The 19,850-nt window shown below is 38.6% G+C and overlaps 1 protein-coding gene across 1 annotated transcript in view; it reads right to left on the reverse strand.

Annotated features, from left to right (window-relative positions):
* Positions 1–19,850, reverse strand: part of Khdrbs3 (KH RNA binding domain containing, signal transduction associated 3) — a 165,783-nt gene that overhangs the window by 98,590 nt on the left and 47,343 nt on the right. The window contains exon 2 of the mRNA XM_026407458.2: positions 17,289–17,407. Coding sequence (XP_026263243.1) covers positions 17,289–17,407 — 119 coding nt within the window. The remainder of the gene's footprint in view (positions 1–17,288; positions 17,408–19,850) is intronic.

Raw genomic sequence — 19,850 nt, forward strand, 5'->3', positions numbered from 1 at the left:
AGAGACCAAACGAACAAATCACTGGGGTAGTAGATGACTCTGAAATATACACTATGGGAATGCAAAATTTTTATCAATGAAATAATATAATATTTTCCAGATCTTGGAATTAGATGGAAATCCAAACACAAGAGGCATAATGAACACTAAATAGGTAAGATCAAGAAAGATCCTTGGGCTGGGATTGTGGCTCAGTGGTAGAGAGCTCGCCTAGCATGTGCTAGGCCCCGGGTTCGATCCTCAGCACCACATAAAAATAAATCAAATAAAGATATCGTGTCCAACTACAACTAAAAAATAAATATTTTCTTTTTTATAAAAAGATCCTCTGCAAGACTCACTATAATGAAAATGCCTAATATACATAAAGAGAATAGAATTTTAAAAGGTAAAAGAGAAAACTGGAAGGTCACATTTAGAAGTAAGCCAATTCAAATTTCAAAAAATTTATTAATTCAGACCTTAAAAGTCAGCACTGACAAAAAACAGGTGTCAAAACCAAGATGATGTTGATGATGATGATGGGTGATGATGATGGTGATAATGATGATGATGATAATAATAATTATACCCAGCAAAACTATCCTTCGGAATTACAATGGAAATTAAAACTTACCATGATAAACATAAACTAAGAATTCATAACAACTATGCTTGTACTACAAAACATACTCAATGAAATATTTCATGTAAAAAAATATTTCAGGTAGAAGAAATGAAAAATAAAACAAAAACCAGCACAGGAATGAAGTGAACTGGAACAACAGTGAATTAAAGGAGAATCAAGCCAGAATTAAGCATTAGAAATAAATCGAAATGTCAGAAAAATCAACTTTCTAAAACCACAATGAATGCAAATGATCTAAATGTTAATCAAAAGGCATAGATTGGCATATTAGATTTAAAAACAAGACTCAACTGCATCTCCTTTACCAAAGCTTCACGTTACAGGCAAAAACATCCATAGCCTGAAGGTGAAGGAATGGGAAACAATATATCATGCACATGGAAACAAAAAGCAAGCAGGGGTAGCTACTCTTACAGCAGAAAAGTAGACTCTGTGCTAAAATTAATCAGAAGAGACAAAGAAGATCAATCATCTAAAAACAAGCTATAATGATTATATATATTTATGCCCTAAAGAACAGTGCATTTACCTACATAAAACAATTTCTTCTCAATATAAAAAATCAAATAGACCACAATAATATTTGCTGATTTCAACACACTTCTCTCACCATTACATAGGTTTTTATTTACTTTATGTCTGTATGACCTAACAGATATCTTTATAATATTTCATTCACTAACAACAGAATTCACTTTATTCTCAGTGACACATGGAACTGTCTCTAAAATAGATCATGTTTTAGAGCACAATCTTAACAAACACAAAATAGAGAGAGGAGAAAGAGAAAGGGAAAGATAATCCCTGTGTCCTATCAAATCATAATGAAATAAAAGTAGAAATTAATGACAAAAAGCATTATAGCACCTGGACATTATATAACACACTTTTGAATGAGGAATAGATGACAGAATTAATTAGAAGAGAAATAAAAAAATTCTTAGAAATAAAATCTCAGGGATCAGTATATAGGCATTTCTAAGAGGAGAGTTATAGCACTGAGTCTTTACACTAACAATAGAAAGATACTAAATAAATAAACCTAATGTTACAACTAAAGACCCTAGAAAATGAAGAACTAATACTGATAATTAAAAATGGACTATAATCAATGGAATTGAAAACAAAAAAAAAGTACAAAGGACCAGTGAAACAGAGTTGGTTCTTTGAAAAAATAAACAAGACAGATAAAGCCTTATCCAAACTATCTAAAAGAAAAACATAACTTAACCTAAATCAACAAAATTAGAAATGAAAAAAGAAGATATCAACACAGCTACTTCTGAAATCCAGAGGATCATTAGAAACTTCTTTGAAAATTTATATTCTAATAAGCCAGAAAATACTAAATTCCTAGACATATGTCCTACTTGGGATGAACCAGCACAATACAGAAAACTTAAAAAGACCAATGTCAAGTAATGAAATTGAAACAATCATTAAAAGCCTACCCACAAAAAAATCCAAGGACCAGATAAATCCTCACCCAAGTTCTAGCAGATTGTTAAAGAAGAAATAATGTCCATCCTCCTCAAATTATTCCATGATATAGAAAAGGAGGGAACACAAATTCATTTTATGAAGTCAGTCACCCAAATACCAATACAATTCAAAGACATCAAGGAAAGAAAACTTCAGACCAGTTATCACTGATGAACACAAATGTAAAAATACTTAATAAAAAATTGGCAAATTACATTCAACAACACATAAAGAAGATAGTACACCATGATCAAGTGGCTTTCATCTCAGAGAGGCCAGGATGATTTAACATAAAGAAATCAATCAACACAATTCATCATATAAGTAGGAAAAAAAATCACATGATGACATAAATAGATGCAGAATATGCATTTGAAAAAGTCCAGCACCCATTGAAAACACTAGAGAAACTACAGATAGAAGGAACTTATCTCCACCATGCAAAGGCAATCTATCTATATTCATATATATAATGACAAACCTAAGGCCAACATCATACTTAATGGAGAAAAACTGAAAGCATTTCCTCTAAAATCATGAACAAGATAAGGATGTTGACTCTCACCACTACTATTTAACAGAGTCCATGAAACTCTAGTGAGAACAATCAGGCAAGAGAAGGAAATTAAAGGGATACAAATAGGCAAAGAAGTCAAATTACCTGTTTGCTGATGATATGATCTTTTACTTAGAAGACTTTACAAACTCTACCAGAAGACTTTTAGAAGATAAACAATTTAGCAAAGTAGAAGGATATATGATCCACATAAATAAATCTATTTTTATATATAAATAAATCTTTCCCATACTACCAAAAAAGAATCTACCAAAAAAGAAATTAGGAAAACCATCCCCATCACAATAATCTCAAAAAAATTAAGTAAAATACTAGAAAATAATCTAATGAATCAGGTGAAAAACTGATACAACAAAATACTGAAGAAATAAATTGAAGAAGACTTTAAAAAATGGGAAAAAAATTCCCAAGTATTTTCACAGACAGAATTAATACTATCAAAATGAACATAATATCAAATGCAATATATAGATTCAATGAAATTCCCATTAAAGCACCAAAGATGTTTCTGACAGAACTAGAGACAAACAAACAAAAAAAAAAAGTTCTAAAATTCATTTGGAAGAATCAGAGACTCAGAATAGCAAAAGCATTTTGGAGCAAAAAGAGTAATGCTGAAAGCATGATGATACTGGACCTCAAATAATGCTGTAGAGCTATACTAACAAAAACAGCATGCCACTGACACCAGAATAGACAGGAAGACACAGAGACACACCCACACGGACACAGTCATCTGATACCTGACAAAGATGCCCAAAATATACATGGACTTTAAAAGACAGCCTTTTTAACAAATGGTGGTGGGAAATGGATATACTGATGAGAATGAAAATTGATTCCTCTCTCTCATCCTGAACAAAGTCAAGTCAAAATGGATCAAAACCTAGGAATTAGACCAGAAACTATATAACTGCTAAGAAGAACATGTAGGCTCAGCAAGCCAATATATTGGCAGAAGCAATGATTTAACAAGACTCCTAATGTGAAAGAAACAAAAACAGAAATCAACAAGTAGGACACCAACAAATTTAAAATATATACATATATGTACATCAAAGGAAACAAAAATACAGAATAAGTGATCTTTGCTACCTGGTAGTCAGACAGGGGATTAATATCCAGAATATATGAAGAACTCAAAAAGCGCAACACCAAAACCAAAATAACTCAATAAATAAATGAGCAAAAGAATGAGCGACACTTCTCAAAAGAAGAAATACATATGGCTAACAAATATATTAAAAAAACATTGAACATCTCTGGCAATTGGGATATTGCAAATCAAAAACTACATTGAGATTTCATCTCATTCCAGTCAGAATGGCAATTATCAAAAATAAGAAATAATTACAAATGCTGGAGAGGATGTGGAGAAAAGGTATACTTATTATACATTGTTGGTGGAACACTGTGCAAATTAGTATAACCCCTATGGAAAGTATGGGAATTTATCAAAACCTAAGCATGGAACCACCATATGATCCATCTATCTCACCCCTTGGTATATATTCAAAAGATTTAAAATCCTTACACTACAGTCACAGAGCTGCCTCAATGTGTACAGCAGCACAATTTACAACAGCCAAGTTATGGAACCTTCCCAGATGCCTGTCAACAGATGAAAGATTTCAGAAAATTGTGGTTTATATACACACAATGGTGTTTTATTCAGCCATAAAATGAATTATGACATTTGGTGGTAATTGGATGGAACTGGAAAATATTATGCTAAGTGAAATAAGCCAATGCAAGAAGTCAAGGTTTGAATGGTTTCTCATATACAAGGAAGCTAGACCAAATTAGGGTGTAGAGGGGAGACACAGGGGATGGGGTGAATTTCATGAAAATAGAAAAGAGATGAGTGGAGCAGAGTATATGAATCAAGGGAGAGGGGTGAGTAAAGGAAGGAATGATAGGATTGTTGGGTCAGATTTATTCTATGTACAAATATGCATATACCAGAATGAATTTCAACTTTATGTATATCTGTACTGCATTCACAGAAAAATTAAACTAAAATAAACAGAAGAAGAAACAATGGAGTAGAGGAAAGAGAACAGGGGGAGAGAGGAGGAAAGGGTAAGTACTGGGTACTGAATTGGAGCAAATTATATTCCATGCTTGATGAACAGAATGATGAACCTCAACATTATTTATAATTAGAACACCCTAATACAAATTGAAAAAAAAAACCTATGCAATATTTCCTGACTTAAGGATTTCAACACAGTGTTCATGAAGAGAAATGTTAAAATGCATCCTACAATTAAAAATGAATTAAAGAAATATGTGTGAAAATATGTTTAAAAAGTCATCCAAAACAACTGTAAAATAATGGAGTAATGTATTAGATAGTATTAAATTTCTCTATAGATGGTCTGAAGTCAGTTGATAAAAACAAAAGAGAGTGTATAATTTTTTTTTAAATGTTTCTAGTATTGTGCATTGAACCCAGGAATGCTTTACCAATGAGCCACATCCCCTACCCTTTTATTTTGAGACAGGGTCTTGCTAAGGTGCTGAGGCTGGCCTCAAATTTGTGATCTTCCAGCCTCAGCCTCCCAAGTCCCTGGGATTACAGGCATATGCCACCATGACTGGCTAAGAATTTAAAAATATACATATTGGTTACAGTATAAAGTATATATTGCAAACTAATTTAAGAACTAAGAACTTGTGAGAAAGGAAGGAGACCAGAGGGAAGCAGGTTCATCAGTGCATTCCACAGCAAGGGCAGGAGTAAATGTTCCCTTCACTAAGTTACAACTTCAAATGTTCCTGGGCCTTACATTAGTCTTCTCGCCATACTGGCCTTGCTCCTTCAGTGTGACCCTGTGTATACAAGCACATCTGTCTGTCTGTCTTCCGTCTAAAATCCTATACCCCTTCAATCACAAGTTAATAGAGCACCACCTCCAACCAAGGCAAGAGACTCCCCACTTAACAGATGGGTGTAAAGACACAGTTCCCAGTGAGAAGAGTGTTCTCAACGTATTTATGATTACACCTAGGATTCTTTCTCTAGAAATAACTCTCCTCACTTCCCTAAATTCTGCCTGCCTACCTCTCTTACTCTAATTCAATCTTTACCTTATATAACTTAGTAACTAACTCATGGTTTCCCGGGTAAGTTGATTAATTCTCTGGAAATAAACAGATACATATGATTCATTATTTTCCCTATATAAGGGTTTCTCAGTAAAAGCTTGTGGAATTAAAATCATTTCCCCCAAATAGCACTATTCAATAAAGTTTCCATTTATTTTCTTTGCTGCAGAGATTACTGTATATATTAAAACTATACATAAATACTATTATTTATTAAATGTATTAATTTTCCCATCACAAATCACTAAGTTTTATTAGTGGCTGAAATTAAGAGTTCCTCCCTTGAGTGTAATTTTAGCATGCTGTGTGTTTCTAAGTGGTGAAGAGGCCAAGTAATATAGACATTATCAATTTTAAAAATTAATCAAGTAGACAAGCACCTTTTTCCAAGAGAGATTATATGGGCAAAACAGACAGACAGACACACACTCCAAGTAATACACAATCTTCTTTGTTTTCACCTCCATTTGCTCAAGGATGGATATGCCAGTGGAGAAAGAAGGAAGACAAAAAAATTGAAATTGTTAATCCAGAAAATCCCAGATGACAACAGTCTGAGGAAGAATATGGAGAATGAATTGGATGAGTTAAAACCAAAGGCAAAAAATTTGTATATGAAAGAGGCTCCTACAATAGACTGGGTGAGGTATCAAAGTGTTCTCTGGCAATGTGACAAGGGACGCACAGAGCCTGGAGTCCATGTAGGAAGCCCATGCATGTTCTCTGAAGGACAGCAGGGAGCAGCAAGGAGGCAAAACCATGATGTCCTTGTTTCTGGACAGACACTCGAGTATACTGTGCTGCTCGTCACTTACTGAGGGAAGAAGCACAGGAAAGGATCTCGATGGGCTAGAAGAGCAGGCGAGAAGTTCAGACACATCCACTCTGCCATGCCTGAGGGCATCCAGACAGAAGTGTCCAGTAGTGGTGTGTGTAATGGGAAAGGAGACACACACAGTAGGTCCACAGAAGAGCTGAACACCACATTAAGTCAGGCTAGACCTAAACCAACCAGACTCTGTCCACTCTGCCACCAAGCTGCTGGAGTGCCCTTTACAGGGTGTGGCCCTTGCTTTACATATCAGTTATTTGTTCTGACAAAAGTTCAGTCTAGTCCATGGTATGAATTTCTCTCCTTTTCTTCCAAAAGACTGAGAGGTGTTTTGATACATTTTCTGTTGCTACACCAGCATAACCCGAGCAGGGGTGATTTATAAAGAATGCATGTTTACTGGCTCATGGTTCTGGAGGTTGGGAAGTCCAAAAGCGTAGCATCAGCATATGTTCGGCATCTGGAGGCAGGCTTCCTGCTGGCTGCGGCATGACATGGTACCAGAAGTACTTGACCCAATCGGAGCACCAGCTCAGGTCCTGCCTCCTCTTCTCAGGAAGCCCTTATGCCACCTGACCTCATCTAATCCAAACCGACTCCCCAAGGCCCCGACTCCCATCACCATTAACATGAATTTGGGGGTACACATTCAAACCATGACAAGAAGGACTAAGTTCTGTCCATATTTCCTATCTCCAATGCCAGCACAGATATGTAAATTTCAGTAAATCTACTCAGGTGGTATTTATGAGGTCAAGAGCCAAAATAAATGTATAGCAACACTTAAACGTATTTAAGCCAGTAATGTGGGCTTAACAACTTACTCTGAGACAAATTCTCTACCCTTCCCCAACAAGTAAACAAAACATATCTACAGTTTATATACAACAATATTTACCAAAGAAGTTAGTAATTCCTAAATTTAGTTCGTTGTAATCATCTATGGAGAATTTGTGGGTTTTTGAATATAAGAAGTCTCTATGGGACATATAGGAAGATTGTATATCGGCAAATTTTGTAATTTCTCATTTAGTTCAGAAAAATTATTGCAACAATAATAATAAATCTCCAAAAGAATGTGAGTAGATTCTTTCAGGAGTGCCTTGTTAAATGGCTCTTTGGGGATTCCGCTTTACAAATCTAAGTTCTGAAGGTGACTTCTGATGGGGAAAACTCAAAAGTATAAAGTAATATTTGAAATACTACCAAAATATTTCTCAAATGTGATCCAATTTATGGAAAACAACTTTCTCATTATTATGATAGGCATCATATGTACAAGAACCTAGGAGCTGAAAGACTTCTGAGAAGGAAACAAATCAATTTCTGAAGATGCCTCCTCCCATAGCGACTGACATTACCCCGGCCCCAGTTCCTGCTACCCCCTGTAGGCTGCCAAAATAAGTGGAGAGCTAAAGTGGAAGGGGCCATGCATTTTAAAACAGCGGCCACTGTGGGCCAAGAGTGTCCCTGAACTCCTCTCACTCAGGATGGCCTTCCTACTTCACCCCAGGATGCCTAGATTTAGTGAACATGAGGAAAGACACTCCAAATGACTCCATGTGACTGACAAAAATACATTTAAGTATCTTAGGTAATTGCTTTTTGAATTGGGCTTCCCTGACACCAACAAGTTTCCAGACCCCTAACGGCCAGCTGCTGCGGTTTGAATGTGTGCCTGGCACTGTGGTGTTGGTAAGAGGTGGGGCCCCATAGAGCAAGTGCCAGAGTGTGGTAGTGCCATTTTACAGGGCCGGAGGGAGTGAAGTCAGTGTCCCCCTTCTACCTCTGCCAGGAAAATGCAACAGCAGCAGAGTCCTCCCCAGACACCAGAAGCTGGCTCCTGGACCTTGGGCCTCCCAGCTTCTAGAACTGAAAGAAACAGATTACTGCTCTTTATATCTAAAACAATTCCACCAAAGTGCACATCTGAAGGAAGGAAACGGTGTCTGCCAGCACACACCCACTGCAGCCTTGTCCACAGCAACCAAGATATGCAAACAATCAAAACACCCCTCACCCACCAAAAAAGTTTCAAAAACCTGATATCTGTGCAGAATGAAATACTACACAGCATTAAAGAAGCAGGAAATCCAGCTGCCTGTGACAACGGGAATGAGACTGGAGGATATCATTCTAATGAAACACATGGGTATGCAATGCGGACAAATTCGACTCAGAACGAGTACCATGGATCTTACAGAGCATGGCTGGAGTCGGGGGAAGGTAGACAAGGAAGAGAGATGCTGACCAAAAACGGAAAAGCTTTGGTTAGGCAGGGGCAATAAGTTTTTGTGATTTATTCCACAGAATGTATCACAGCTAATAATGTGTATTTCAAATTAGCTAAATGGAAGGATTTTAAATGTTCTTACCATAAATAAATGTAAATATTTGAGGTGATGCACTGTTAAGTGGCCTGATTCAATCACTCATTGTCTGCTATGTCATGCTGTGACCCCACATGGGGGCCTGGGGTACAGCTCAGCAGTAGAGCCACTCTTGTCATGTGTCCCCACATAAACAAATTAGCAAATGAACACTTAAAATAATGATCATTTGCACACAAATCCTTGGGAAAAAAATTATGTATCTGAAATCAAGCAGTAGCTATAAAAAGGGCATTTTAACACACCTATATGTCCATGAAATATCTATTATCATAGGGACCCTTTAAGCTCATGATTTCCATGGAATAGGTTTCCACCAAGTAGCAAATTTATGGATTTTAAATTGTCTGTAACATGCTAGAAAAGAAAAAAAACGCAAGACAACTATTAAAAAAAAAAAAAAAGCAATCCTGACACTCCAGGAGCAAATGGGTTCCAAAAGCACTTCTTTCTGTTCTCGTGATCTTTAGCCCAAAAGCCAAAACACACTACATTTCAGCACTCACACCGCAGGAAAACTTGATGCAGGGAACCAGGCTAGTCAAGACAAAGCTGCTACACACAGAGGATACCAGGATGCTCAGAAGTATTGAGAACTACCACCAAATCATCAAGAAATGTAATAAACTATATCAAACCTACAGCTTTTAACTCAGAATTCTACACTAAACCTTGAAAACCATAACCACACTACAACATCTCAAATTACACATTCACATAGCTTCTGCCCCCAAAATAAAAACCTTTTTTTTAATTCTAAATTTGTACTCATTAACTGTTTAGAAACTGAAGTGCAGAAACATGTAAAGTAGAAAATCCTGCATAAAATAAATCTCCAGAAGATAACTGCTCTTAAAAAGAGTCTGAAAGGTTTTTCCAGAAAATTTTCTGTTTTATGCCTTCTGATATGGTTTAGATAGTAAGTGTCCCCCAAAAGTTAATGTGTTAAAGACTTAGTCTTCAAAGCAGCAATTTCCATAGATGGGCTCTTGGGAAATGAGTGGGTCGGGGGCTCTAACTCTCCAGTGGATTAGCCAACTGAATGGATTAATAATGTGACTACAATCCTGGGAGGAGGTAGAAACTGTAGTGGATGGGGCACGGCTTCAGGAAGTAGGTCACTGGGGACACTGGACTCTTTCTTCCCCTGGTTCCTTCCTCCCCTCTCCCCAGCCTGCCCCGTCCTGGCTGCCAGGAGCTGAGCAGCTTTCCTCTGCCACCTTCTTCCTTGTGATGCTCTCCCTCACCTCAGGCCCACAGCAATGGAGCCAGCCTGCTATGGACTAGGACATCTGTAACCAGAAACAAAAATAAATCATTCCTCCTCGAAGGTGTTTGTGGCAGGCATTTTGGTCACAACAATGAAAGCTGACTCACACGCCTTCCTTTTTCTTTTTTTCCACTTGATAACATATAATACCACCCATTTATCCTCAGTTTCTCTTGCTGAGAGTTCAGGTGCCCATAATCAATCCTGAACCAAAACAGTAACAGGAAAAGTCCAGAAATAAACAATTAGTAAGTCTTAAGTAACTTTTATCACGGTATATTGTATGATTATTCTATTCCACTAGCTATTACAATTATTCTCTGTACTTAATTTGTAAATTAAACTTTATCACAGGTATGTATGAATATGTGTATACACACACACACACATACACACACGAAAAACATCTTTCTAATGGTGCCCTTTATAAGAAGTTTGGCACTACATGTATTTTTAGGCTTCTCCAGAACATCTTGGAACACTTGCTCCAAGCACAAGGCGGCCACTTTGTACATGTTCTTACAGAGCATCATACACAGAGCCCGTGACATTTAATGTCACACCTCAGCTTCTACAATGGTCAATATGTCACTTGGGTGCCACTGCTTCTCCTGAAACGGTTCAACTACTGACCTGGAGAACCCACACATCCTCCAAGAGATGTACCACTCTCCACTCTAACCTTGCACCTCCATTGACAGGCCCCCTCATACTCTCTTAACACTTTTACGTGTGGCATTTATTAAAACCTGATATTTTACTGAAACTCCTCTGTTTAGCCAAAGGAAATGGTTTTAATGTCTCCAATAGCTCTGGCACACATATGGTGCTCCTCTGTTGTGAGGAATTCCTCAGCTTCTCCCCGTCTTCCTCCGGCCATGACCCAGCTGGCCTCTTCAGAGACGGCCTCCTCCGAGCAGCACTCTTCCAGAAGGTCAAAACGATCTTCCTCCCTGACCTTCCAGAACACTCTATAATTACTGTTCACATCCCCCACAAAACTGCGAGTTTCTTGAGACCAAAGACTGAATCTTAATCACACTGGTTTGTCTACGATGACGCCTGGCCAAGCAAGATCCTCATCACCATCGGGTATGTGCTTGGACAGACAGACACATGGATGAATGAACAGCAAATGAAGCACAAACAAAAACCTGACCGCAGTGCCCCTGAGTTCCTCACAGAGACCTGCACCCAAGGTTGACATGGCATCTACGGGACTCTGTTTCATCTAGACACTGCTCAGCACAGAGATCAGGGTTTATTATCAGGAAAACTACGAGAAACAATTCCCACGGTTTAGAAACTGGAAAAAATAAAAAAAGACTCCAGAACAGAGTGCCTGTGCTCACTGTGAGTTTCACACCTTACAAGCTCAGATACATAAGAGAGCAAATGCACTCTCAGCTTTGAGCACTGAACAATCCATATGTTAACACTATCCTACTGATGGTTCCTTAAAAGAAATTGTTCCCCAGGAGTGGTGGCATATGCCTGTAATCCCAGCCAGCGGCTCCGGAGGCTGAGGCAGGAGGACTGCAAATTGAAAATCTGCCTCAACAACTTAGTGAGATCCTGTCTCAAAATTTAAAAAATAATAAAAAGAGCAGGGTATGGGGATGTGGCTCAGTAGGTAAGTGCCCCTGAGTTCAATCCCTGGTACCCAAAAAAAAAAAAAAAAAAGAGAGAGAGAGAGAGAGAGAGAGAGAGAGAGAGAGAGAAATTATTTAATGCATGAAAATCATTCTTTAATGGAATATTACAAGTAGCAGTTCTCTCCTCCCTGGCAGCTGAACATGGACAGCATGGACACCACAGCAAGCTGCATTCCATGAGCCACTGCATAGGCCGGTGCAGCCTCCACTAGCCCAGCCTGCCAACTGACACAGCAGGAATGCTTCCCCAGGAACTCAGAGCCACAAAGCAGGCTTGAAATGTGCATGTCTTATGGTCCTTCACCAAACTGTCCTTCTTCAGTATTCTGAAAGCAGTGGCTCCGAAGCAAACTGCCCCAGATACCGCCAGTGCTCACATGGCCTCTGAGATTCTAAACACAGAGATGATGATGTGTCGTCCTCTACTACATCAAGGTCAACACTGGAAAACTGCATTTTTTATTTCACACACTGTATTCATCTACTTTATTTCATATAGTAGCTTAAATACAACAAAGTATTAATTTCAGATTAATCATCATCTAGTAGAATAACCCAATTAAAGAGGGGCTCTATCTGAAGATGTTTCTACCTACTGCACAATGAACATACAGAACCTACTGAGCATAAAGAATCAATTTGCAAAAGTTCCCATGGGCCATACTTTGTTTAATAATGACTCTATAAAATGTTCATCACTAGTTTTCTGTTTACAAAAAAGTACATACTCAGTTCTGTAGGGGAGGGTGATGACTCACCCTTACCTAGAAGTGTCCACTGTAAACTCTTAGGCTCCAAACACAATATTAAAGCCAACAATCGGAAGCCTGGAGTGGTCAAAAATAAGGCAGATTCTGAGAGTCAAGACTGAAAACAAACATCCTAGGACAAACTAATTTTTGAGCTTTTTAAAAAAGACTGAGTAGCAGGGTTCAAAGCAACCATAATGCTAAAATTTGAGGAAGAAATCCTAGAAAAGAAACAGAGTTGAGGATTCCCAAATTTGGTACAGAAAACTGATTAAAATCTCCAGCTGACCCCAGAATTATGTATGTCAAAAATTAAATGCAAAAGTCAGACTAAGGAGAGATTTGAATTCCTACCAAAAAACAAAGTCGAAACACAGCTTAACAAAGTTAAGTAGATGTTAAAACAAAGATACCTACATCCTTCAGAGAAATAAAACAAAATCCAGGGTTCCCACAGTATACATTCATAAAATCCAGTAACGCAATCCAAAATGAGTAGAATGTGAAGAACGAGAACAGAAAGGCTCCCTGTCAAGGCAAGAGAACGTCAATGCCTCATAAAACCAACACGGCCTGGACTTCAGAACTGAAGGACAGACATTTAAGCACCTATTTTAACTGTACTCAGTAAAATAAAGGCAAACTTGCAATAAATGAAAAAACAAAATTTCAAACAGAAGGAAAATGTCTCCTTCACTTCTCATACCCCCCCAATAAAATATCAATACTGAAATAGAAAATTATGAAACAATAATTATGACACATGACATAAAAAACTTCACTGATAGATTTAATAACAAAATGAACATAACTTATGAAAAAAAAAAAAAAACAAGCTTAAGATCTAGCAGTAGGAAGTGGGCACATGCCTATAATCCCAGTCGCTTGGGGGCCTTAAGGCACAAGGATCTCAAGTTCAAGGCCCGCCTAGTCAACCTAGTGAGACTCTGTCTCAATGTAAAATTTGTAACAATGCTACTGGAGGTAACAGAGCTCTCCCCCAGCGTGTGGGAGGGCCTGGGTTCACTACAGTACAGCAAAACTGAATAAATAAAAGATGAGCAGCAGAGCAGCAATAGAAATCATCCAACCTGAAGAACCAAAATATAAAAATAAAAAACAAAATCAATAAAGAAACAGAGGCCCAGAAACCCAAGTGTTCTCATCAAAAGTTCAAATATGTGTATAATTAAAGTTTTCTAGACAGAAGGAGAGAAAAGGGGTCAGAAGACATATTTGAAGAAACAACAGCCAAAATCTTGTGAAGATCTGAGAGATCCATTAAAAAAATAAAATTTTGTTGTGAACAACCAATAAAAATAAATAAATAAATAAAATTTGCACAAAAATTGAAAGAGAAAATCTGACTAGTGTTCTATCAATCAAAAGCACTGAATACGTCATCAAATTCCAGGTGGCTTCACTGGTGACATCTATCAAACGGTTTGAGGGAAAAAACCACAATATGACATACCTTGTCTGAAAAAAAAGGAAAAGAACACTTCTTCCCTCAGTTTATGTGACCAACCTAACACTAGTCCCAAGACTGTCACAGAAGGCCTTAGGCCCATGCCAGGCAGGACTCAGATGCCAGGGATCAGCACCACGTAAGGACAACATGCTGCTGCCGAGCAGTGTCCAAGGAGAGGCACAAAGGCCACCCAGAAGATCACGACCAAGACTCCCTCAGTAAAAGGAAGCTACACCTGTGTGCCTTTGACAGCGCAGAAAAACAGTCAGGAAACCTCACCATCCAGTCAGACAAAAGGCTCAGAGAGGAACAGCAGGGGACTTCCACCCAATGACTGGCAGTGGAAAGCATGCAGCTGGTGTCAATCTGATGACAAAATACTAGGAGCCCCAATGAGGAAGCAAAAGGGCAAAGGGGGAAGAGGGAGGAAGGAGTAGGAAAGAGACATTTAAAAAAAAAAAATAATACTAGGAGCCCTCCTCCTCCACTGGGAATGAGGGAAGGGCTCCTCTGTCACCATGTACTCAGCGTCACACTGGAGATGCCAGCCAATACATTACTGTCAGCAAAATAAATATAAAGGCATAAAAATTGTAATGGAAGAATTAAACTTATAAAGCAGATGATATGATTACGTACACAGAAATCATAAGAAGTCTACAAAAATCTAAAAAGACTAATGATTTCACAAAGCAGCTCATATTGACAATGTGCTAAATTTTATATTAGAAACAAACACTTGGAAAATGAAAATTTGAAAATATTCATTATTCAATAGTGTCAAAACATAAAATAACTAGGGTAAGTTTAACATAACATGTAAGACCCACACCCTACAAGAACCCATATCCTACAAGTACTCATACTCTACAATGCTGTCAGTAGAAAATAAAGAATATCTAAATAAATGAAGACATATGCCATATTCAGGAAAATGCTCAACAGACTCATTGCAACTGCAATCATAATCCCAGTAAGTCATTTTGTTGAAATTAACAAATGGATTCTTAACTTTGTTTTGAACTATAAAGGACCTACAGTAGCTAAGCAATCATGAAAAAGGAGGACACAATTGGAGGAGCACTACATTATCTAACTTTCAGGCCTCACTACACAAAGATACAGAAAATAAATCAGAATAAAAAGCTCAGAAATACACCTTCATTTACTCAGCCATCTGATTACCATCAAAGGTGCTAAAAAATTAGAGGAGAGACAACACCTTTCAATAAGCAGTTCTGAGAAAAATAGATGCTCACGTGGGAAAAAATGAACCTGAGCCAGGAGCAGCAGTACACACCTATAATCCCAGTGACTCTGGAGGCTGAAGCAGGAGGATTGCAAGTTCAAAGCCAGCCTCAGCAACTTAGCAAGACCCTGTCTCAAAACTAAAATAAAAATAAAAAGGGCTGAGGATGTGGCTCAGTGGTTAAGCACTCGTGGCGTCAATCTCTGGTACCAAAAAAAAAAAAAAAAGAAACTGACCTTTGTCTTAATACATTTTCTGTTGATATAATAAAATAACCAAAACTGGGTAATTCATAAAAAAAAAACTGAAGTGTTTTTTTTTGGCTAATAGTTCTGGAGACTGGAAAGTCAAAGAGTATGGTATCAGCATCTGCTTGGAATTCAGTGAGGGCCTTCTTGCTGCCTCATAACATGGAGCAAGACATTTTGGATGTCACTTATTATACAGTTACTCAATGCCATCAAGGTGCCCCACCCTCATACACTAATCTAACCCTGACTACCTCCCAAAGACCTTATCTCCAAACACCATTAATTATGAACGGAGCGATTAAATTCCCAGCCCATGAATTTTTGGAAGATGCATTCAAACCACAGCAAAACTCTATGTCATATCATATACAAAAATTCATCTGAAATGCATCACAAAACAGTAAGAGCTAAATGATAAAAAGCTTTCAGAGAAAACACAGAATATATTCATAACTTCCCAAGAACTCTAATATTTCCATAAGGTTTGCAAAGATTTTTCAGTGCACAGAAGGCAATAACCATAAAAGAAAATACTGATGAATCTGGCCCAATCAAAATTGAGAATGTGGGCTTATCACAAAGCCATCAAAGAAACAATAGACAAGCCACAGACTGAGCCAAACATGTGCAAAGAGCATATCTAACAAAAGACTAATCTCTGTGTTATGTACAAAACTCCTACCAATCAGTGATAAAGACACACAACTCATTTACAAACAGGTAAAAGGTATAAACCTCACAAAAGAAGATATGTGAATGGTCAATTAGTATATGAAAAATTGCACAAAATTATGAGTTGCAAGTTGACATTAAAAAAGGATACTGACATACCATAAAAATAACTCAAATAAATTTTAAAATGACAGCACCAAATTTTTTTGATAATATAGGGCAATCACAACTTGCATGCTTTATTTGTAGACATGTGACAAGTTATGGCCACTTAAGGAGGAAAAAAAAAAGCACGTGTCTTTCAAAAATAAATACACAGAAGTGATGACACCGGTACTTTACCCAGGAGAAGTGAGAAAATGTGTCTCAAAATTATTTATATAGAAATGCCCACAGCAATTCAACTTTTAACAATCCAAAGTGAAAACTATCTAGGCAAACAGACAAGATAAAACTGTGGTAATACTCAGCAACAACAACAAAAAAAAAATTACTGACAAGTGCAACAGCATGCACCAATCATGTATAGAAAAAGACAAAACAGAAGAAATTAAAATAACAATAGAATACATGACATTTTGAACATATATGCACTAAGCCTTATTCTAAGCATTTAACAGGGATGATCATTTTAAGTTCTCACTGTCCAACTTCATATTGCCAATGAGAAAACAAGTCTGACCTCACACTGCCCACGCTGACAGCAGGACTCATAGGTAATTTCCTTGGGGGCTCCACAACTCACACAAGAGTCAAACAGAAAGGAGAGAACCACTGAACCCGCTAAGTTTGCTGTTACACTACTTATTAACTTAAAAACAAGTTTCTAATTATATATACATGGGGGGTGTTGAGAGAAACATCTCTAGAAAACACCCAACAGCATATAAACCAACCACCCACTCCCCGGGTTGAGTCAATGCATCTGCAGCGTAGACCTCAGGGTCTTACCTTAGGAAACTGTTTTACAGGAATCAACACCTTCTGTCCCAGCTTCATGTTCTTATTAATCACCACGTCAATGTACTTTTCTTCATCCTTGCCTTCTCCTTTTTGAAACTTTTCTATTTCTGCAGAGGCAAAAAGATAACCATGAAGCACATGACCCAGAATGGCAGAGGATGGAATTTATGGTTCAATGAAGTGACATGAAATCAAGTGCAAAAATGTAGACTCTTAGATCCCCATGATTTTTCAAGTAATGACACATTGCCTATGTTATCAATGAATCCTCACAAATAGAAGACATTCATATACAGAGGTTCTACAAAGTCAATCCCCACTGCCCGTGCTAATAGAGGGGAATAGCAGGCTAGATAACAAACACAAAACAATAAAGACACCCCTGGGGCCTTCTGGAATTCAGAGAGAAGCTGATCAAACAAGGAAAAGGCAGACGTGATCTCAAGTCAGCACTGCAAACTGGCTTTCCGTTTCTACAGCAGACTTGCCTGGCTTCTGAAGCGTGGGCCTTCAAGGGCTCACTCTGCGATGGCACTCAAGGCCCAGCCTGACCTCCTCACAGGGCAAGCAACTGCAGGCAGTGTTCTATGTGGCACTCTGAAGACTGCACCTCCATGCTCTTCCAACACTCATCTCAGTAAATCTCACTTTGTCTGAGCAAATGAGTTTTTCCTCAGTGGAGCAGCAAGAATGTAAGAGTGGCTCTTTCTTTCCCAGGTTGAGGCTCACAAAGCGCATCACGTTCAACTCTACGCTGCCCTTATGTAAGAGAGAACATCATACCTCTCCCACCAGAACAGACTTCTCAGTGGGATCTGTCTTCCTTCAACAAACATCAACTACCAGTGACTTTCTATGTGCAAGTTTCAGAGCCTAAAATATGTCAGTACACTCTTCATTCACCCCACGGCCTGGAGCAGGTGGTTGTACAAGAGGCACCCATCAGATGCTCCGGCCACTGCTGAAATGAGGGTATGGACTGCCACCTCCAAGCTACAACTGCAAAACACCAGGTGCAAAGAAGGGCCATGGCCTGCTGGAGAAGAACCCAAGGGTGGCATCAACTGAACAAAGTGGTTCTTAAATTGATCCATTTTGCTTATTAAGCTAGAAGCAGTTCAGAAATCCACACATATCATCCCTGGACCAGGCACCTCAGACTCTTGACATTATTCCATCCTCAGGACAAGAGGTTCAGAGAGGTGACTTGACCAAGGCAGCCAGGAGAGGTGGCACACACCTGTAATCCCAGCAGCTCAGGAGGCTGAGGCAGGAGGGTTGTGAGTTCAAAGCCAGCCTTAGCAACTTAGTGAGGCCCTAAACAACTCAATGAGACCCTGTCTCTAAAATAAAATATAAACAAAGTCTGGAGATGTGGCTCCATGGTTAAGTGCCACTGGGTGACTGAAGCAAAGGCAGGACTTACACCCCAGTTCTGTCTGACGCGGAACACAGTGTGCCACCGCAGTCTCCCGCACTGCTTTGTAGTGTAAGGAACATAAGATTGCCATGGGCAGCCTGGGAGAAGTGGAGGACCTGTTAAAAGCTGGAGGCTCCAGATTTGGGACTTCCATCACCACTAAGAAGCCAACGCGCCTCATAAAACCACTAGGGGAAGGTCGCTACACCCACTGTTGTACCTAGTTGTTGTCTATGATAAAAAAAAAAATTGTTATGATTCAAAAGACATAAACATTTCGGGATCCCAGTCCTAGAATGATTCTATAACAGGACACCTCTTGGGACTCGGCTTCTTAATGTGTAAAACCAGAGTATCTAGGACTTGCTTCTAAAATGCTAGGATCTTTTGTGAATCAGGGAAGCTCAAAGAGACTCTCTGCTTGACAAACTGCAGCCACGGTCACCCAGCAGTCCTCCTGAGTTCTGTGGGTCCTCACAGCACACACCAACCTGAGGCAGTGGAGGGTGCCTGAGGAAGGGGAGGAGGAAAGGGTCGGAAGAAAGAGAAGCCTGCCCAGCAAGGGCCACAGCCACCTAATCGGCAGCTCCTGTTTTCTTGACACTCACTGTGTGTTCGCTGCAGAAAGCACAGCAACAACATGCGCAGAAAAAGAAAAGCACACTTAACTTACTGATGTTTTCTTCTATGAGAGTACATGCCTGCACGTGGTAAGAATCTGAAGCACTATGACGGGAAGTGCTCCTTGTATTTCAGCCCATCATCCGTACCCACACTGAGGGAGTGTATGCACACAGTCACAGATACATGCACACACTGGTTGATCCACATATATGATCTCAGGATTGTCTATAAACAAATACCCAGAGTCTGAAAACTATAGAAATAATGGTATAAATGAGCCAAATTTGTTTTTTTGTTTTTCTCAATAAAGAGCAATAAGTCACACATCAGTTGCTTTGGCAATTATAATAATTCATGACTTCAGCTTAATTAGTAAAAGAAAGTAAATCCCATCTTTCATTATCTACTTATTCAATCCTTGGAAATACTTTGGGTACAGCTAAAAGAGTCAATGAAATTAGGAACACCAAAACTACTTCTTCAGGGAAAAAAAAAAAAAAAAGATT

Source organism: Urocitellus parryii, chromosome 7 (genome assembly GCF_045843805.1).
Source record: "Urocitellus parryii isolate mUroPar1 chromosome 7, mUroPar1.hap1, whole genome shotgun sequence".
Lineage (NCBI taxonomy): Eukaryota > Metazoa > Chordata > Mammalia > Rodentia > Sciuridae > Urocitellus > Urocitellus parryii.